Genomic DNA, 17,207 nt, shown 5'->3' with positions numbered 1-17,207 from the left:
CTCGTTCTTCAAAAGGTACTACACAGATGATGGTGGTGGTCGACAGATTATCCAAATGGCACATTTTATACCATGCAAGAAGACAGCTCAAGCTCTGGATATTGCTTCATTATTTCTTCAGTATATTTTCAAGATACATGGGTTGCCAAAGTTCATTTCAGATCGAGATGCTAAGTTTACAAGATATTTCTGGACTTCACTTTTCAAGTCACTTGGCACAAATTTATTGTTCAATTCAGCATATTATCCGCAGACAGATGGCCAAACTGAAAGAGTTAATCAAATTCTTGAAGAGATGCTCAGATATTATATTCAGTCTCGCCTAGCATCTTGGGAAGATTATCTGCCATTGATGGAATTTGCTTACAATAATTCTCATCACATAGCAATAGGCATGAGTCCTTTTCAAGCTGCTTATGGTCATACACCAGTTGTGCCATCGAACTTTGTTCTTCAACACAAGGTGGCATTAGCGGATCAGTTAGTTCAAGAAATGCAAGATATTCTTCTTCAAGTTCGAGATCAGATGATTCGAGTTCAAGAACAATACCAACAAGCTGCTAACCGACGTTGCCGACATGATGAATTCAAAGAAGGTGATATGGTTCTTTTGTTCGTGGCTCCTCATCAATATAAAATAGTGAAATCAGTTTTTCCAAAGTTACTACCACGTTACTATGGTCCTTTTCGGATTATTAAGAAGAATTATCCTTTGAGTTATAAGTTGGAGTCAGTGTTGCATAGAAACGCATTTCGTACAGGTTTGAAACGTACGAAACGTTTCGAAACGTACGAAACGCGTTTTTTATTCATCATGAATATTTTAATACCCTACAGCCCGACACATCGAATTGTTTCGTACCTTTTCTGTGTGCGTTTCCCATGGCGGCCACCTGTACTTTTTCGCCATTTTGTGTGCCAGCTTGCCATCGAATCAACGCTCGTGTCAGCCCGCCTGTAGATGAGGATGAGCATGAGGATGCAGATGAGGATGAGCATGCAGATAGCAGCTAGCTGCCAGCATCATTTTATTTGGATATGTTATTTAATTTGATCTTGGATTTTGAGTCATGACTCATCACCCACGTGGTGATCCTTTTGATTTCTGTTTAGTCATCACCCACGTGATTTGTGATATCATCATATCTTACATGTATTTTGTTTTTATTGAAATGAATTCAATGTAGTCTCTTATAAGTTATGTCAACAGTTTTTTCTTTTGTATATTTCAAGTTAAAAATATACATACTTTTTCTATTTTGTATGAAACCTTTTTCTACCTGTTTCTTACCTTTTATGAAACGTTTCAAAACGTTTCATACCTGCCGTTTCAGAAACGCCTGGCAACATTGGTTGGAGTTACCACTTTCATGGGGAAAGATTCATTCGACTTTTCACATATCATGGATCAAGAAGTTTGTACAAGGAGATTCTCCCATTCCAGACATTTTTGATTATGTTCTAGAGATTGAAGATGAGCATATGATCTTAATTCCAGAAAAGATTCTTGATGTACGACAGAAAGAAACTTGACAGAAGATTATTACATAATTCTTGGTTCAGTGGAAAGATTTGGATGATTCCGATTCAACTTGGCAAAGTGATGAAGGTCTACAACAGTACCCAAAATTACTTCAAGAGTTTTTTCAATAACAATCGCTTATATAACCATGGATCTTATTTTAAGTGGGAGGAAATGTCACAATTGTGACTTAATCTCTCTTAATTACCCTTAAATTACTCCTAATTAATCTTAATTGTTGAAGGGACACCAATGAAAGATCACACCCTGTCACATGAGTCATCATCAAAGGACACATCTCTTCAAAAAGGACACATCTATTGATCAAAAGACACATCTCTACGTCCAAAGGACATAACTATTCATTCAAGAGTCACGCCCTTTCGTCAGGGATGTGCCTCTTCATTTGTACCTCTTCAAGCCCTATTTAACAAGGCCTTGCGTCTCAATGCAAACAACACTCAGCTTTCCGCTCCCTAATTGTCTTTAGTTCTTTGACTCAATCTTAGTTATGTCTCTTAAAGTACTAATAGAGTAGGAAGTCCTCACATGCACATAAGCAACACAACCGAAAACACGTAGATCAGAAACAGAAGGCTTGTGTGCTGTAAAAACCTCCTCTGGAGTCATCCTCTCAATTGCTTTTGTGAGAGAGCGGTTAATAAGATAAACTGAGGTAGCCACAGCTTCACCCCAGAAAGTCGGAGGGAGACCTCCATGATTCAACAAAGAACGAGCCATCTCTTTTACGGTCCGGTTCTTCCGTTCCAGAACTCCATTCTGCTAAGGAGTATTAGGAATTGTGGTCTGTCAGTGAATGTCCTTCGACACAAGGAAGTTATCAAACGGTATAAACTCTGCACCATTATTAGTCCGGAGAAATGAAACTGTATTCCTAGATTGATTTTTCACCATCGCAATCCAAGTCCTGAAACTGGCAAAAGCATCTGACTCGCGAGCCAAAAAACATACCTAGACTTTGCGAGTGAAATCATCCACAAGAAGAAGAAAATATTGAGCCCCTCCAAGAGACTCAACCTCCATCGGTCCAGCAAGATATGCATGTATAAGCTCTAGTTGTTGGGTTGCTCGATGATGCTTGCTCATTATGCAGGATGAGCATATGTGTGAAAGAGACCTGAGCTGAGGTAGTCTGCTGACAACCTGCTGAGAATGGAACTTCTGTAAGGCAGCAATGGGAACATGACTGAAGCGTGAATGCCATAGAGAAGTATTTGCCTCAGAAACCAAAGCCATCAAGGGGGAGAAAAGTTGATGATTATGTGAGTCAGTGTGAGGGATCGGGGAAGAAAAGTTGGTGATCTTGTAGAGACCCCCATCATGGACTCCATTGGCAATAACCGAGAGTCTTCTTTTTTGGAAATCCGTGGTACATATAAAACATCATGTAAGGTGGTAGAGGGACCCAAGAAACATTACCAACATTGGTGACAGGAAACGAAGAGTTGTCGCCGATATGAATTGAAGAAGAGAGAGTCTGGTGGTCCTCCAAGATATGGGCTTGATTGGTCATATGGGCAGAAGCACCACTATCACCAACCCATTCCACTGCTTTAGGTGTGTCACTGACCTCTTTTGGAGAAGTCATCGTTGTGATCGCGAGGAGTGAATCTTGTGAAGAAGTAGATGAATATGTGACTGTATGCAACTTTGGCAGATCCCTCCTCTGAAACTTTGTCCTTGCCTGTGTCTTTGGTATTGTTCTTGTCAGATGCTTTGGAAGCATCTTGGGCTTTATACTTGGCTTTGGCTGCTCGAGAGTCATCACGACGAGAAAAGTAGTGAGCCTTAGTATGACCTATCCTGCCACAGTAATCACATTCATTGCTTTTGTCTCTGGACTCCTTTGATCCTGTTTACCCTTGCGTTTGCCTTTGTTTTTGTTGTTGTTGTCCCTTTTCCGCTTTTGCCTTAGCCCTTGTCATAGGCAACAAAAGCAGACTAGGACTTGCCTTTTCCGAGAAGCATGCACTTGTCATGGAGATAACTCATGACTTCCTCAAAAGGGGGGAGAAGATCATGGAAATAAATATTATCCTTAAAAGAATCAAAGAAGCATACAATTTACCAAGAAGTTTATGGATGGGATTGTTGATGGTGCTCCTGTACTCCTCAAGTTGCAGCTTGCTACGGGTGTACTCTCCAATCTTCTCAATCAAGTTATCTGACTCATTGATTGTAAGCTTATGTCACGTGCACACCAGTCAGGTGTACAGTGACATGGCATCATATTAGCATCATAGTCATCATCAGGAGCCATCAGATATTTTATTGGCATTTTTACAAGCATTTATGGGGCAGCCGACAGCATTTATGGACATGACATCTGGCCGACTGCAGTCCATCTGGCCGACCAGCAGCCTCTCACCCATATATATTCAGGCGCCTCATCCATTCAGTCATCACAGGCTCATCAGAGTGAAGCGGATCCTCATCTGGATCATCATGCGTTTCAGCATATCATCCTCAGCATCATAATCAGCAAACGCATCATCCTCAGCATCAACATCAGCAAACGCATTCAGTTCAGCCCATTAGTGTTGCGTTTCATCATCAGGTCAGCATTCAGCCTCTGTTCCAAAGCCTCCCTTCAGCGTTTCCTTCCCAGGAGACAAGGGAAAGAGTGGACAGCAGTTCATCCCGCATATTCAGCATATAGGCAGCATATTCAACAGTACAGATCCATTTGGATCTCATTGTAACATCATTCATTCATCTAATATAGCTGCATTGCATTGACACATATTTGTCTATCTCTTAAACATCATTAAGTGCAGTTTAGTCAGACTAAGGTTGTGATTACTACGGTCTTAACCCCTCACATGTCACAGCTTCTCTAGATCCGACTCCAATTTGGCAATCTTCACTGTCGAAACTCTCCCATACCTCCTCTAATCTCTGTCCACATCTGATGAGCATTACTCCGGGTAGAGACAAACTGTGCCTGTATAGATGGAGTCATGCAATGGATGATGATGAGACAAGCCCGAGAATCCAATATGCTTCTCAAAGCAGGGTCCACCAAGTGAGGTGTGGAGATAGTCATCCACACACCGGCTCCTTCTAGCAATAACTGAGTGTAGAAAGACCAAATATGATAGTTGGTTGTTGTAAGCTGCATGGAGTCACTAACTTGGGGAGGATTGTAGGATGGTGGGAGCAAGACCTGGATGAGAGAAACTTAGAGAAGAAAGATTGGGAAGAGGAACCACCTAGGGAGCGGGAGCAGGGGATCTAGGCAATGAAGGTGCTGGGGTATCAACGAGAGAAGGAGCAATAGTAGAGAAATCTCTTGAAGCCATGTCCTTTGACAAGAAGCCTTCTTTGAAGAAAGAGGGCTGTAAAAAAAAGCAAATAGCCTCCTTTGAAGCTGTGTCAACAAGAGGAGAGAAAGAAGAGAGGGGGGGAGGGTGGGAAAAGAGAAATAGAGAAAGCAAAGTCCTCGGTACCTAAAAGAGAGCTTCAGCCTCCAACAGCAAAAACGCAGCAGTCCAACAGTACAGATGCAGAAAAAATGCAGCAATGATGAAGCTTGTAGGTCAGCGTTTGGCTGTGATACCATGAAAGAAAGAGCATCACAAGTTGTAGGCCCAAAGCACAAACTGTAGAAGGCTGGAAACAGTTGATTATTGCTGAAAATGAGCATGAGGGAAGCCTGTAGGTGCTTACAAGCATAAGAGACTGTTGCTACAGCCACTGACCTCCAACAGATATGCAAGAATGAGATGAAAAGTGAGGGGAAGGGTGAGCACCCTTATATTTTCCTCTAGAGAGCTGGTCGGCCAGCTGTCTAGTAGCATAAAATGCCTAAAAAATGGTAGAAAAATGCCTAAATAATATTTGCTAAATATGCCAAGGTAGGGTCTCATAAAATGACTAGTACAAGCATGAAAAGGTGATGCAGACCCTTTGGAGATGATATAGAATCCAACAAAACGTCCCTGTTCCCCATTCTGAAGTCGGGCCTTGTTCCCGTTCCACGTTCCACGTTCCACGTTCCATGTGACTATGCTCTCTAGCATTCTCTTCCAAATCAGCAAGTTAAGCACTCCTCAATCATCATTAAAAAGATTCTGCTATGCCTCATGTTGTAGCCAAATGGGGAGCGACTGAGGGTGATGGAGCATGTGTCCACCAACGCTATCAGGCAGGCGGACAGGGCTGCCAAGGTACACACCTGTGTCTACAAGGCACTATCCACCGTAGTGTGTAGACGAGCTTCTATGTTGGCAACTTGGCGATCATATCTGCTGTCACACCTGTCTCCATGAGGAACAGCTAGGAACTAGTGATAAGTAGAGAAAACTCAAGTGGTTCTCTTTCCCAACCTGATCTTGTGCACTCCTGATTCTAAGGCGGCTCTATGCTAGCAAGCATTTAATGACACCGAATGTCAGAAAATAATATTTTGTAGTTTTTTTTTCATCTCTAGCTTGAGTGTAACTCTTTGGAGGCAAACATGTTGCTAACTAAGCACACCGCATTGTTAATGAGCTTGTTAGTCATCACATTTATGCTAATAAACGCGATCCTAAACTTTTTTGATGATGAAAGATTCACTACTAGGTAATTGAGTATAATTACTTTATACAACTTGATGTGCTAAATAAGTAGAACCATGAGTGGGGAAGACGGCGGTTTCTAATTACTGGGATATACTGTTCTTGGGCTGCCGTGTCCTTGTCTCAATTCTGAAGTTGATAGACCTAGTTATGATTGAATATGACTCCTCTCTCCCCATCCTGGACATTTTCCATGGGTCTTTTGGAGCAGCTAGCCAAGCAAGAGAAGATCAAGTCATGAAGAGCAGATGAATCAGCCCAAAGTATGCAATTTAGTTTTCAATGTTTCAGCTTTTACTTGTTCAGCACTATGTAATAGGTTGGGTTGAGAGAATTAAATCTTTTTCTGTCAAGTTTCTTTCTTCTCTTCCTGTTTCGAGTGATTGAAAGAACCGCGCTTGTGTTAGTACAATACTGACACAAGGGTTCAAGTATGACAAAGATGGAGGGGGAGATAAGTAGGAGTGTGTGTTTCAAATCATGAAAAGTGATAGTAAGATGGTAAGTAGCGAGTGCCTTTGATCCCCATTGAGAGGGTTTTCATGTTTGATATAGCGAGCAACAGTGTCACAGTGGCTTAGTTCATAAAACCCCTCTAAATGCAGTGTTTGTCGTGTTTGGATGCTATGAAGGAAGGGAAACCCTTGGTTACACATTATCTATCCTTCAATACAAAACCAGAAATTCATATCAATATTTAGCTGCTGATGGTTAGTATGACTTTTGGTGTGTGGCATAAAATGATGAATTCTCATCAGTTGTTGCATCATTGGTTGGGGTTTCAGCAAACATGGTAAGGGCGCGATTCATGAGGCTAACTGAAACAGTTGAGAACCTGCAGATGCGAGCTGCAGTGGATGTGAAAGCTGGCAAAGAAGATAGTGCCAGACAGCTGATAGCGGAGAAGCAAAAAGTCATGCAAGCATTGGAGAAGTCTAAGCAGCGGGCAGAGCTTCTTGAAGAGCTGTGTAACAAGCTTGGCGAAGTAAGATCTTTTATCGTTCATATGATAGATTTATTATTTATTTGACTTGTTATTTTCATTAAGATAAATCTTTATACTAATACTAACATCACTTTACAGTAAATCAAATAAAGCTAAGACAGCATAGCTAGTTCATATTTAACTTACGAACTAAAAAACAAGTTTTTGTCCATAATATTATTAAAGATAAATCACCTTACCATCACTAATGTCACTTTATATAATATAACATATAGTACATATTTATACATATATATGTATATATGTCACGTGCATCCCGCACTTGGATGCCACGTGGACATATCTGAACAGAAGGTGAAGGACCTAGAGTGGAAACTAGTCCCATGTGAGCCTAGTTTGGGACGAGTCAGCCAGGGTTCCGCTCTAAGCGTCCAAGGTCAAGTGTGCATTGTCCTACACATGAAGCAATGCCAGTCCTTACTATGAGTCTCCCTCTGGAATGATGTCTGATGATCTGAGTGTTGGGGTTTGCGACCGGACACCAGGCATATGTAGGAAGCATGTAATTTGCATGTAGGATGGGGCCAGCCCTTAAGGCTACCGCAAGAAGGAGATGCATCTCTTGTGTGAGCATTGAGTAGGCTTACGCCACCTGAGAAGGGCCAGCAAGGCCCTAGGCCTTGCCCACCAGCCCAATGGAGGTCTGGGCAGACTGTTGACCAGCCCAAGGGGCTAGGGCCAGGCAGCCGACAGGCCTTAGAGGCCAGCCCAGCCAGTGGGAATCTGATTTGCATATCTGAAAATAGACGATTCAAAAAATCCCTTGTGTCAGTGCATACCCACAGCAAATGATAACTTTATTTGATGATGGCACTGCAAACAATTTGGAACCGCTATTTTCCACTTTGCCAAATACTCTCCTACCGGGAGTGTCATAGAAAAACCTTTTGTTTTAAAGTCAATTTATATCTTTCCTAAATTACCTTTTTGCATTAAGGACTTGTTCATATGCCACACCTGATCCGCATGTCCCTTTATCCATGGCTGTGGAAGCAGTATGTTACATGCCAAAGCTCGGTGGATAGAATCGGTAATGTCGATGTTCATAATTCAGCAATCTTTTGTGATGAAGATAACGCACAACATAGAAAGAGACGTGCACAGAGAGAGAGAGAGAGAGAGAGAGAGAGAGAGAGAGAGAGAGAGAGAGAGAGAAATGAAATGAAATGATATATTAACGTCTTCAAAAGGCCAAAATGACCTATGAGACCAAAAAGGTTACAACAATTGGTGGATCTGATACAATGTCTGTGTAAGGAAAGCTAAAAACAATTAAACAACTAACTGAAACTGAAACAACTATGAGGAAAAGTACGGTACCAGGAGCTCCTAATGGATAACATGTGGGAGGAAAACTCCAGCAACAAAGGTAAGCATCATACACATCACTATCCAAAGATGTCTCTCATCGGTCGATGGCGGATATCCTCAATGTCCTCCATGGTGAGTACTCTGACTGGACGTCTCCCTGTTGCCATATATATAGGCAGTGATGTGTGTGAACACACTTAGGACCGCCGGGGCACTTTTTCCCTCTTTAGGAGGTTTTTTCCCCCGGCTTGTATATACGCCCATCCTTCTAGGGCTAACTTATCTTTGTACATTGACACAATCTAATACACTTTGTGTTGTGTGCATTCTTGCTTCTTCTTCTCCAAGCTTTGTGTGCTTTCCTGCAACCCTAATTCCAACAATTGGTATCAGAGCAGGCATTGGCTCCCAGGGCTACGCCGCCAGCACCCTTCGACTCACGTTCTCTGATTGAGGTGAGTTTTCACGACAGCTTCCAAGTCCCTATACTCTACAAATTCGCCCGTAGGGCTTTGCGTTCTCAGAATTCGCATCTGAGGTCGTTTTGGGCTCCGTTTTTGCATTTCAAGTTCTGCACAGGTGTTTTCGTCATTTTCTACAGAAATTTCGACAGTGCAGTTTTCTGCAAAACAGGCATACGTATTCTATTGTGGACCGTGCTACATAGCACGAGTTGTTTTTTGTTCAATCTTTGCTTCATTACAGGCAGCTTTTGCATCAGTTTCAGTCAGTGGCCATGGCTGATAACAGCAATGATGTATTTCGCATGTTGTCTGCTGAAGACAAACTTGATGGAGATAGCAACTACCCACTTTGGGCATACATGATGCAGCATGTTTTGGTTGCAAAAGGAGTGTGGAACATTGTGCAGGGTACGGATGTACGTCCAGGTTCTGTGGATGTAGGATCTGTTGAGGATGTTGCAGGTTCTAGCAGCTCTACTGTTGCTGCTGTTTTACCCACTGCTGAACAAGCTCGTTGGGATGGTAAAGATGCGCAGGCTCATGCCTTGATTGCACTTTCTGTCAAACGTAACATCACCTCACATATTCGTTCAGCTAAAACAGCAAAACAGGCTTGGGATATTCTAGCTGGTTTGTATGCAGGTCGTAACGAGGCAAAAATCGCTTACCTGCGTAAAGAGCTAGAATTGAAGATTATGCAGGAAGATGATGACATGAATGTTTTTCTTGTTGAGATTAAAGATCTCAAAGAACAGTTGATTTCTGCAGGTGAGATTATTCCTGATCATTCTCTTGTGCAGACTGTTCTTGATGCTTTACCTGAGACATATCAGACTTTTGCTTCCACGTGGAGACTTCTTAATGAGGACAGACCTGATGCTGTCAAGTATGATACTTTAGTCAACAAGCTCTTGCAAGAAGCGCAGTCCAGGCAAAACAAGGCCAGGCAGCGTGCAGTTGATCAAGCATTTATTGCTGCCCAGCAGCAGAGAAGAAGTGGTAAGGCAGCCCCTTCCACTGTTTCTTCTCCTATTAGTAGGTCTGCAACTTCTTCTCCTTCCACAGGTAGCAACAATAAGAATGAGAAGGCTCTTGATAAAGGCAAGAAAAAGACCAGGTGCAACTATTGTAAGGCAAATGATCATGTCATTAAGAATTGCCCTAAGCTAAAGGCTAAAGAGGCAAAGAAGAAAGAGTCAAATGCAGCCACAATAGCGGATGCTTCTACAAATGCAGATTCTGCAAATGTTGTGCAGGATACAGAATGGGCGTTTAGCGTGTATTGCCAGTATGACCCATCTGTACATGATGCATGTTTGGCAGTTTCTGTTGACTCTCATGTTTGGTATTTTGACAGTGGTGCTACAAAGCACATTACCTCGCATCGTGATATGTTCACTTCTCTTGAGGCTGTCCCTAATGGGAATACTGTCACATGTGCCAACAATGCTTCTTACCCAGTGAAGGGCATTGGTAAAATTATGCTTACTGCTGCAAATGGCAGCGCTTTCACACTTTCAGATGCTTTGTATGTGCCAGGGATAAAGAAGAATCTATTGTCTGTCTCTGCACTTGCTAGACTTGGACTTGTAGTCAAATTTGTGGATGACAGATGTACTGTTCATGATTTGACTTCTGGTGATACGATTATTGTATCTGGCACCTTGTTTCGTGGGCTGTATAGGCTCAATTCTTATGACAAGTGTGTGGAAGATTCAGCAAATGCAGTTTCTGATGAAAAGGCAGTTTCAGATGCAAAACTATGGCATGCTCGTTTTGGTCATCTGAACTTTGCTAGTTTGCTGTGTTTGCAGAAATTTGATATGGTTGCTTCATTGCCCCCTCTTGAGGCACCATTGAAACATGTTTGTGAAGGCTGTATTTTGGGCAAAATGCAGCGTTCTGCGTTTCCAAAGGATGGTTCTGTGCGGGCCACTCGCAAATTGCAGCTTGTACATAGTGATGTATGTGGGCCTATGCAAACTCCATCATTTGGTAAACACTTGTACTTCGTGACTTTCATTGATGATTACTCAAGGCATGCATGGGTATATCCACTGAAGGCAAAGTCCGAAGTGTTTTTGTGCTTCAAACAGTTTTTCCTTATGGTTGAAAATGTATCCAATTGTACTGTGGGCACCCTCCGTTCTGATCGAGGGGGGGAGTACATGTCTAAAGAGTTTGATGCATTTCTGGCTAGTCGTGGGATAAAACACCAATGTACAGTGCCGTATACCCCTCAGCAAAATGGTGTTGCTGAGAGGAAGAACAGGTCACTTATGGAGATGGCACGATGTATGGTTAAGAGCCAAGCTTTGCCACATGCGTTTTGGCTTGAGGCTGTCATGTGTGCTGCATATGTACTCAACAGGTGTCCCACTAAGGCCTTGCAGTCTATTACTCCATACGAAGCTTGGCATGGCAGGAAGCCTTCTATTGGTCACTTGCGTGTCTTTGGTTGCTTGGCCTATGCTTTAGTGCCTATGCAACAACGCAGAAAATTGGATGATAAGGCTGTCAAATGCATTTTTGTTGGTTACAGTGCTGAGAGCAAGGGTTATAGATTGTATCATCCGCAGTCAAAGCGTATCTTGATTAGTCGAGATGTTGTTTTTGTGGAAGATGGTGTGCAGCCCTTGTTATCATGTACCAAAGAGACAGGTGTGAGCTCATGGGATGTATTTGATACGTTGTTGCCTCTCTTTACAGGTGGGAATTCAAATGTAAGTCCTAATGAGGCAAATATTCAGCCTATGCAGATTTCAAACGACATCATAGATCAGCCTATTTCTGATGCAGATTTACAGGATGTAATTCATGAGGATAGGGCTGAAAATGAGCAGGCTAGAGGTATGCCTAAATGGCTGGTGCAAACCTTGCGTGATAGTAAGATTGATGCACCTATGACTAGTCGTACTCGTTCAGGTTTTCAGCATGCCTCTTATGCATCAGATTGTTATGCTTTGGCTGTGTCTAGTATGTGTGAAGAGGAAGAACCTCTTTCATTTGATGAGGCACAAAATTCAGAAAATTGGTTGGCTGCAATGCAAAGTGAATATGATGCTATAATGAAGAATGGTACATGGTCTTTGTGTGATTTGCCTATTGGTAAAAAGGCCATTGGATGTAAGTGGGTTTTTAAATTGAAACGAAAGCCAGATGGTAGTGTTGATCGCTATAAGGCTAGACTTGTTGCAAAGGGTTATGCTCAAGAAAAGGGCATTGATTTTGATGAGACCTTTGCTCCCACTTGTCGTATGACTACCATTCGTAGCATTTGTGCATTGGCAGCTCATAATGGTTGGAATGTACATCAGTTGGACATAAAGACTGCGTTCTTGAATGGAGATTTGCATGAGGAGGTGTATGTATCGCAGCCTCGTGGTTTTGTTCAAAGAGGGCAGGAAAACAAAGTGTGCAGGTTGAAAAAGGCTTTATATGGTTTAAAGCAAGCTCCACGAGCTTGGTATGAAAAGATACATGCATATTTTACTGCACATGGGTTTCAAAATAGTCCAACAGAAAGCACTTTGTATGTTAAACGTGTGGATGGTGTACATCTAATCATTGCTCTCTATGTCGATGACATGCTGCTCACAGGACCAAATGAAAGTCATATTGCTGATTTTAAGGCTGATTTGAATGCCTCTTTTGAGATGTCAGATTTGGGACATTTGCATCATTATTTGGGGATACAATTTAAGCAGTGTGATGGAGGTATTGCTTTGTGTCAGACAAAGTATATTGAGACATTGTTGCGGAGATTTGGCCTTGAAGACTGCAAGCCTATTGCTACTCCAATGGAGACAGGTTTGAAGTTGAGTCTTCATGATGCTGGAGATCACTTTGATGTCACACTCTATCAGACAGCTGTTGGTTGCCTCATTTATGTATGCATTACGAGGCCGGACATTCAGTTTGCAGTCTCACAGGTGAGCAGGTTTATGCATAGCCCAGGGTCTCAGCATTGGAAGGCAGTTAAACGCATCTTTCGCTACTTGAGTGGCACCATACATCTTGGGTTGTTTTATCCCAAGGGGGGATCGTTGCCGCCAGATTTACATGCTTTTTCGGACTCAGATTGGGCTGGTTGCTATGACACAAGAGTGTCCACAAGTGGTTTTTGTTTCATGCTCGGTAGCTCATGCATATCTTGGTTGAGCAAGAAGCAACCTACTGTGGCCACTTCTAGTTGTGAAGCTGAGTACAGGGCAGCTTTCACAGCTACGGTTGAGTGTGTGTGGCTCAGACGGCTTATGGCTGACTTGGGTGTTGGACAGGAGTCTGCCACCTCTATCTTCACTGACAGTCAGAGCGCATTGGCAGTTGCGAGAAACCCAGTTTTTCATGCTCGCACAAAGCACATTGAGGTGCATTATCACTATGTCAGGGAGAGACTCTCAGCAGGAGAGATCAGCTTGGCCTATGTGCCAACACAGGACAACCTCGCCGATCTTTTCACAGAGGCACTTCCTCGTGAGAAGTTCGAAGCTTTCCGCAAAGCTTTGGGCTTGCTCCCCTTTGTGGATTGATCTACTTCGGGCATGGCACTCCCCTATACATGAGTGCCAGCTCTCGTTCACACCATCACTCCCAGGGGGGATTTGTTGCCATATATATAGGCAGTGATGTGTGTGAACACACTTAGGACCGCCGGGGCACTTTTTCCCTCTTTAGGAGGTTTTTTCTCCCGGCTTGTATATACGCCCATCCTTCTAGGGCTAACTTATCTTTGTACATTGACACAATCTAATACACTTTGTGTTGTGTGCATTCTTGCTTCTTCTTCTCCAAGCTTTGTGTGCTTTCCTGCAACCCTAATTCCAACACTCCCATGCCGTGCTAGTATGGTCCTGATCCTCTGTTGTAGTCTCCGCCGGTGTCGAGATGGACCTCTCATCTTGGGGCGCCTGGACCGCCCCAGCTCTATAGCCCGATCAATCAGTGTACCTTTGGTGCGGCTGTACTCTGGGACTAGCTGCAATGCCTGCTGACCTAACTGCTCAATCTCTGGTCGAAAGAAGTCTGTAATCTGCCTCTGTAGGTGTCTCTCCCTCTCTGATCCCCTCCCTCTCAGGAGACCCTCTCTATGTCTACGCAGCTCTAGCAAGTACAATCCGAGGCATCTCTGATCCTGGTATCTCATGACTCTAGAAAGTGGTCCAAAGCCCTCTCTGAACAGGCAGTGAAAACGGCCTCGTATCTCATAATATATCGGACAGTGACATATGTAATGTAACTCTGTCTCTGGCTCCATCTGGCACAGCTGACAAATCCTGGCCTCGGCTGGTACTCCTCTGAATCTGCCAGTCTCAATCTCTAGCTGGTGTGAGGATGTGCGCATCTGACCAATAGCACACCGTACCCCATGAGAAAGATGAGTATCCATGTAGCTGGGTCTAATCACAAACCCATCCTCCGTGAGCTGGAGAAGATGATCTCTATAGAAAGCCATCTTCGTACCAAGCTCGTGTGTCGGCTGTATCCATGTCCTCCTAGTGTCCAGCTGAGTCAAGTCTTGCCTGATAAGTCTGGTAATCTCTGCCCGTGTGAGAGAGAGGGAGGGTGCATCCAGGGAGTACTGAAATGGAGGTAGCTTGTCCATACTAAAGCCATGGAGTTGGAACCAAGCTGTCATCTGTGCATACCAACATGATCTGTCTCCCTGTGATGCCAACTGTCGTGAAGACTCCAGGGCTAAGCGAGCATATCTGTCTCTAGGGAGAGCCCAAGTGCTATGTATAAAGAAGACTGATCGAGTGAGTGCCTCTACTACCAATGGGGGGGCAGCCATCTCTGCACGGATAATATCATGTGGTACGGAGGCCTTGGCCCTAATCATCCGGGAAATCATAGAAACCAAGGACCTCTCCATACGTCTCCATCCATCAGTGCTACCAGCTCGGCTGTGGTGATCCACTGAGGGTCCCCATATCTCCACTCCATACAGCATGGCTGAAGTGACCAAAGTGTCAAAGAGCCAGAGCTTTGTTCGAGGTTCCTGAAACTGAACCTGCGAACACATCCTCTCTAGTCTCCCCAATGCTGCATAAGCTCTGGTCAATCTGGTCTCCGCTGCTCTCCTCAAGGAAAATAGTGGGCCACTAAAAACCACACCAAGGTAAGTATATGCATCTGTATACTCCACTGTCTCTTGACCATATGTAAAGGTGGGCATTGACCTCCTAACCCACTGTGCTGTGGTGTTAAACACCATCACCTTGGTTTTACCAAGGTTAACAGACAATCCACTGTCCTCTGCAAACATGTGCAATGCATCCAAATGACGCTGCATCCCCTCTGGAGAATCTGAGATCAGCACAATATCATCAGCATACAATAACAGCGGAATCCATGTCCCTGCTAGCTGTGCTCCTCTGTCACCCTCCCGCTCTACATAGTCCGAAACCTCATCCACATACATCCCAAATAAGGTGGGGGAAAGGGGGCAGCCCTGTTTCACCCCAATAGTGGAGTGAACCATCTCAGATACACCCTGGGTAGTACGTACCTGCCCCACAACTGTCCTGTATAAAGCCATGATTCCCCAAATCAGCTCTGTGGGCACTCCCATCTCCTGTAGTCTGCGCATCAGTCTGGCTCTCGGTACCGTGTCAAAAGCTTTGCGGAAATCCACAAAGCAACAGTAAATCCTCCTGCCATATAATCTGCCCTCCTCAATAATAGCTCTGAGTGTCAAGATATGGTCAAGAGTGGAGAAACCTCTCCTGAACCCTGCCTGCCCTGATGCACGTATGCCCTCTCTCTCTGCCCATCTACTCAACTCCTGCTCAAGAATAGATGCATATAATCTAGCCAATGTGTGACCAATCATGATGGTACGATAATTCCCAGGAAGCATAGGATCCCCTGACTTGAAGATAGGCACAATCGTGGACATATTCCAAGTCTCAGGAAAACCCTCACACATGGCTCGGTTAAACATCATAGCAAGAAGCTCTGCAAGCATATCTCTGGCATGAATAAAGTGCTCTGCTACCAAACCATCATGATCATATGCTCTCCCAGTCCTCATCTTGTCAATAGCTTTCCTTACCATCTCAGCAGTAAAGAAAGCACACGTCTCTGGGCATGGCTCCGATGGGTCTGGCAGGGGCGGCTGTCCTGGTGCTGTGTACAGGGATGCTGCATACTCACCCCAAATCTCTGTGGAGGTAATGGCTGGTGATGGTGAATGCTCATGGAATAGTCTCCATGCCTCGCCTGAGTCCTGACTCATAAACAACTGGTACAAATCCCTCTCTAACTGAGCAAGATAAGCCCTCTTCTTCTGTCGCACTAGGTGCTGGAAGGTAATCCGTGACTGTTTGTGAGTGGTAACACCCATGAGCACCTCTCTCTGTAATCTGATCCTCATCTCTCTGCACTCCTCATCATACCAACTGTTCTGGGGCATGTTCCCAGATCGTCTCTGTGTAGGCTGACTATGGGGATATGCCTCTGATGCTGCAGCTTGAAGCGTCTCTATCAATATCTGAGTGAGCTCATCTAATGGCCGTCCTGGCTCCTCGGCACATAGGCGTCTGTATATCTCATCCGTGTATACGGTGTCAGTCTCCCTCGTAAAGGTATAACGAGTGTGTGTGGAGACCTGTCCCAATGGAGCGGTGCTGAACTGAAATGTGAGAGTGAAGGACAAGATAGCATGATCCACTACTATTCCAACCGGCCTAGTGCCTACCATAAAATCCTGAAAAGAGGGAATGAGACTGGGCTGAGCCATAACATAGTCCACTGTACTAGCACCATGCCGATGTGGAAAGCTAGTGAAACCGCCCGATGTCGGGAATCTCTGTAGGCCATTCAGGATGGCCAATCCATGTGCAGTCCCCATGTCTATCAAATACCGCCCATACACTGTATGTTCCTCATCCTGTGAGAGTCTAGATAGGCCCATATCCCTAACATCAAGCTCCCTCAACATCTCCTCTGAGGTAAAATAAATACTGTCTGGCTATGGGCGATCCTGGCATTGAAGTCCCCCAAGAGAATGATGTCACCATCCTTGGAGAACTCCCAAATGTCATCATCCAAAATAGAAAAGGGAGACTGCCCGCTAGGTGATGCATACACTGATGTACTAGGAGCAAAATAGCATATAGCAATGTAGAGATATCTGCCGGTCTCTGCCCTCAGTCTAACCCACATGTACCTAGCCTGCTCATCTCTGCGGACTATATGTATCAGTGGCTGTAGCTCCTCTCTAAACAATACTGCCACTCCTCCTGAGCCCCGTCCTCTATGCTTTGAACGAGTCTCCTGTCTACAAGCTGTCTCCCATCGGTATCCACTAACATGTG

General features: G+C 44.1%; 1 protein-coding gene across 1 annotated transcript in view; it reads left to right on the top strand.

The window, feature by feature from the left end:
* Positions 1-17,207, top strand: part of LOC147633131 (forkhead-associated domain protein) — a 78,299-nt gene that overhangs the window by 13,173 nt on the left and 47,919 nt on the right. Inside the window, exon 2 of the mRNA XM_086806145.1 lies at positions 6,891-7,090. Within this exon, the coding sequence (XP_086662271.1) occupies positions 6,891-7,090 (200 nt within the window). The remainder of the gene's footprint in view (positions 1-6,890; positions 7,091-17,207) is intronic.

The sequence above is a fragment of the Cibotium barometz genome, chromosome 12 (genome assembly GCF_041138505.1).
Source record: "Cibotium barometz isolate CiBa-2024 chromosome 12, ASM4113850v1, whole genome shotgun sequence".
NCBI lineage: Eukaryota > Viridiplantae > Streptophyta > Polypodiopsida > Cyatheales > Cibotiaceae > Cibotium > Cibotium barometz.
The sequence above is the reverse complement of the archived record's forward strand: the minus strand, read 5'-3'. Positions and strand labels throughout refer to the sequence as shown.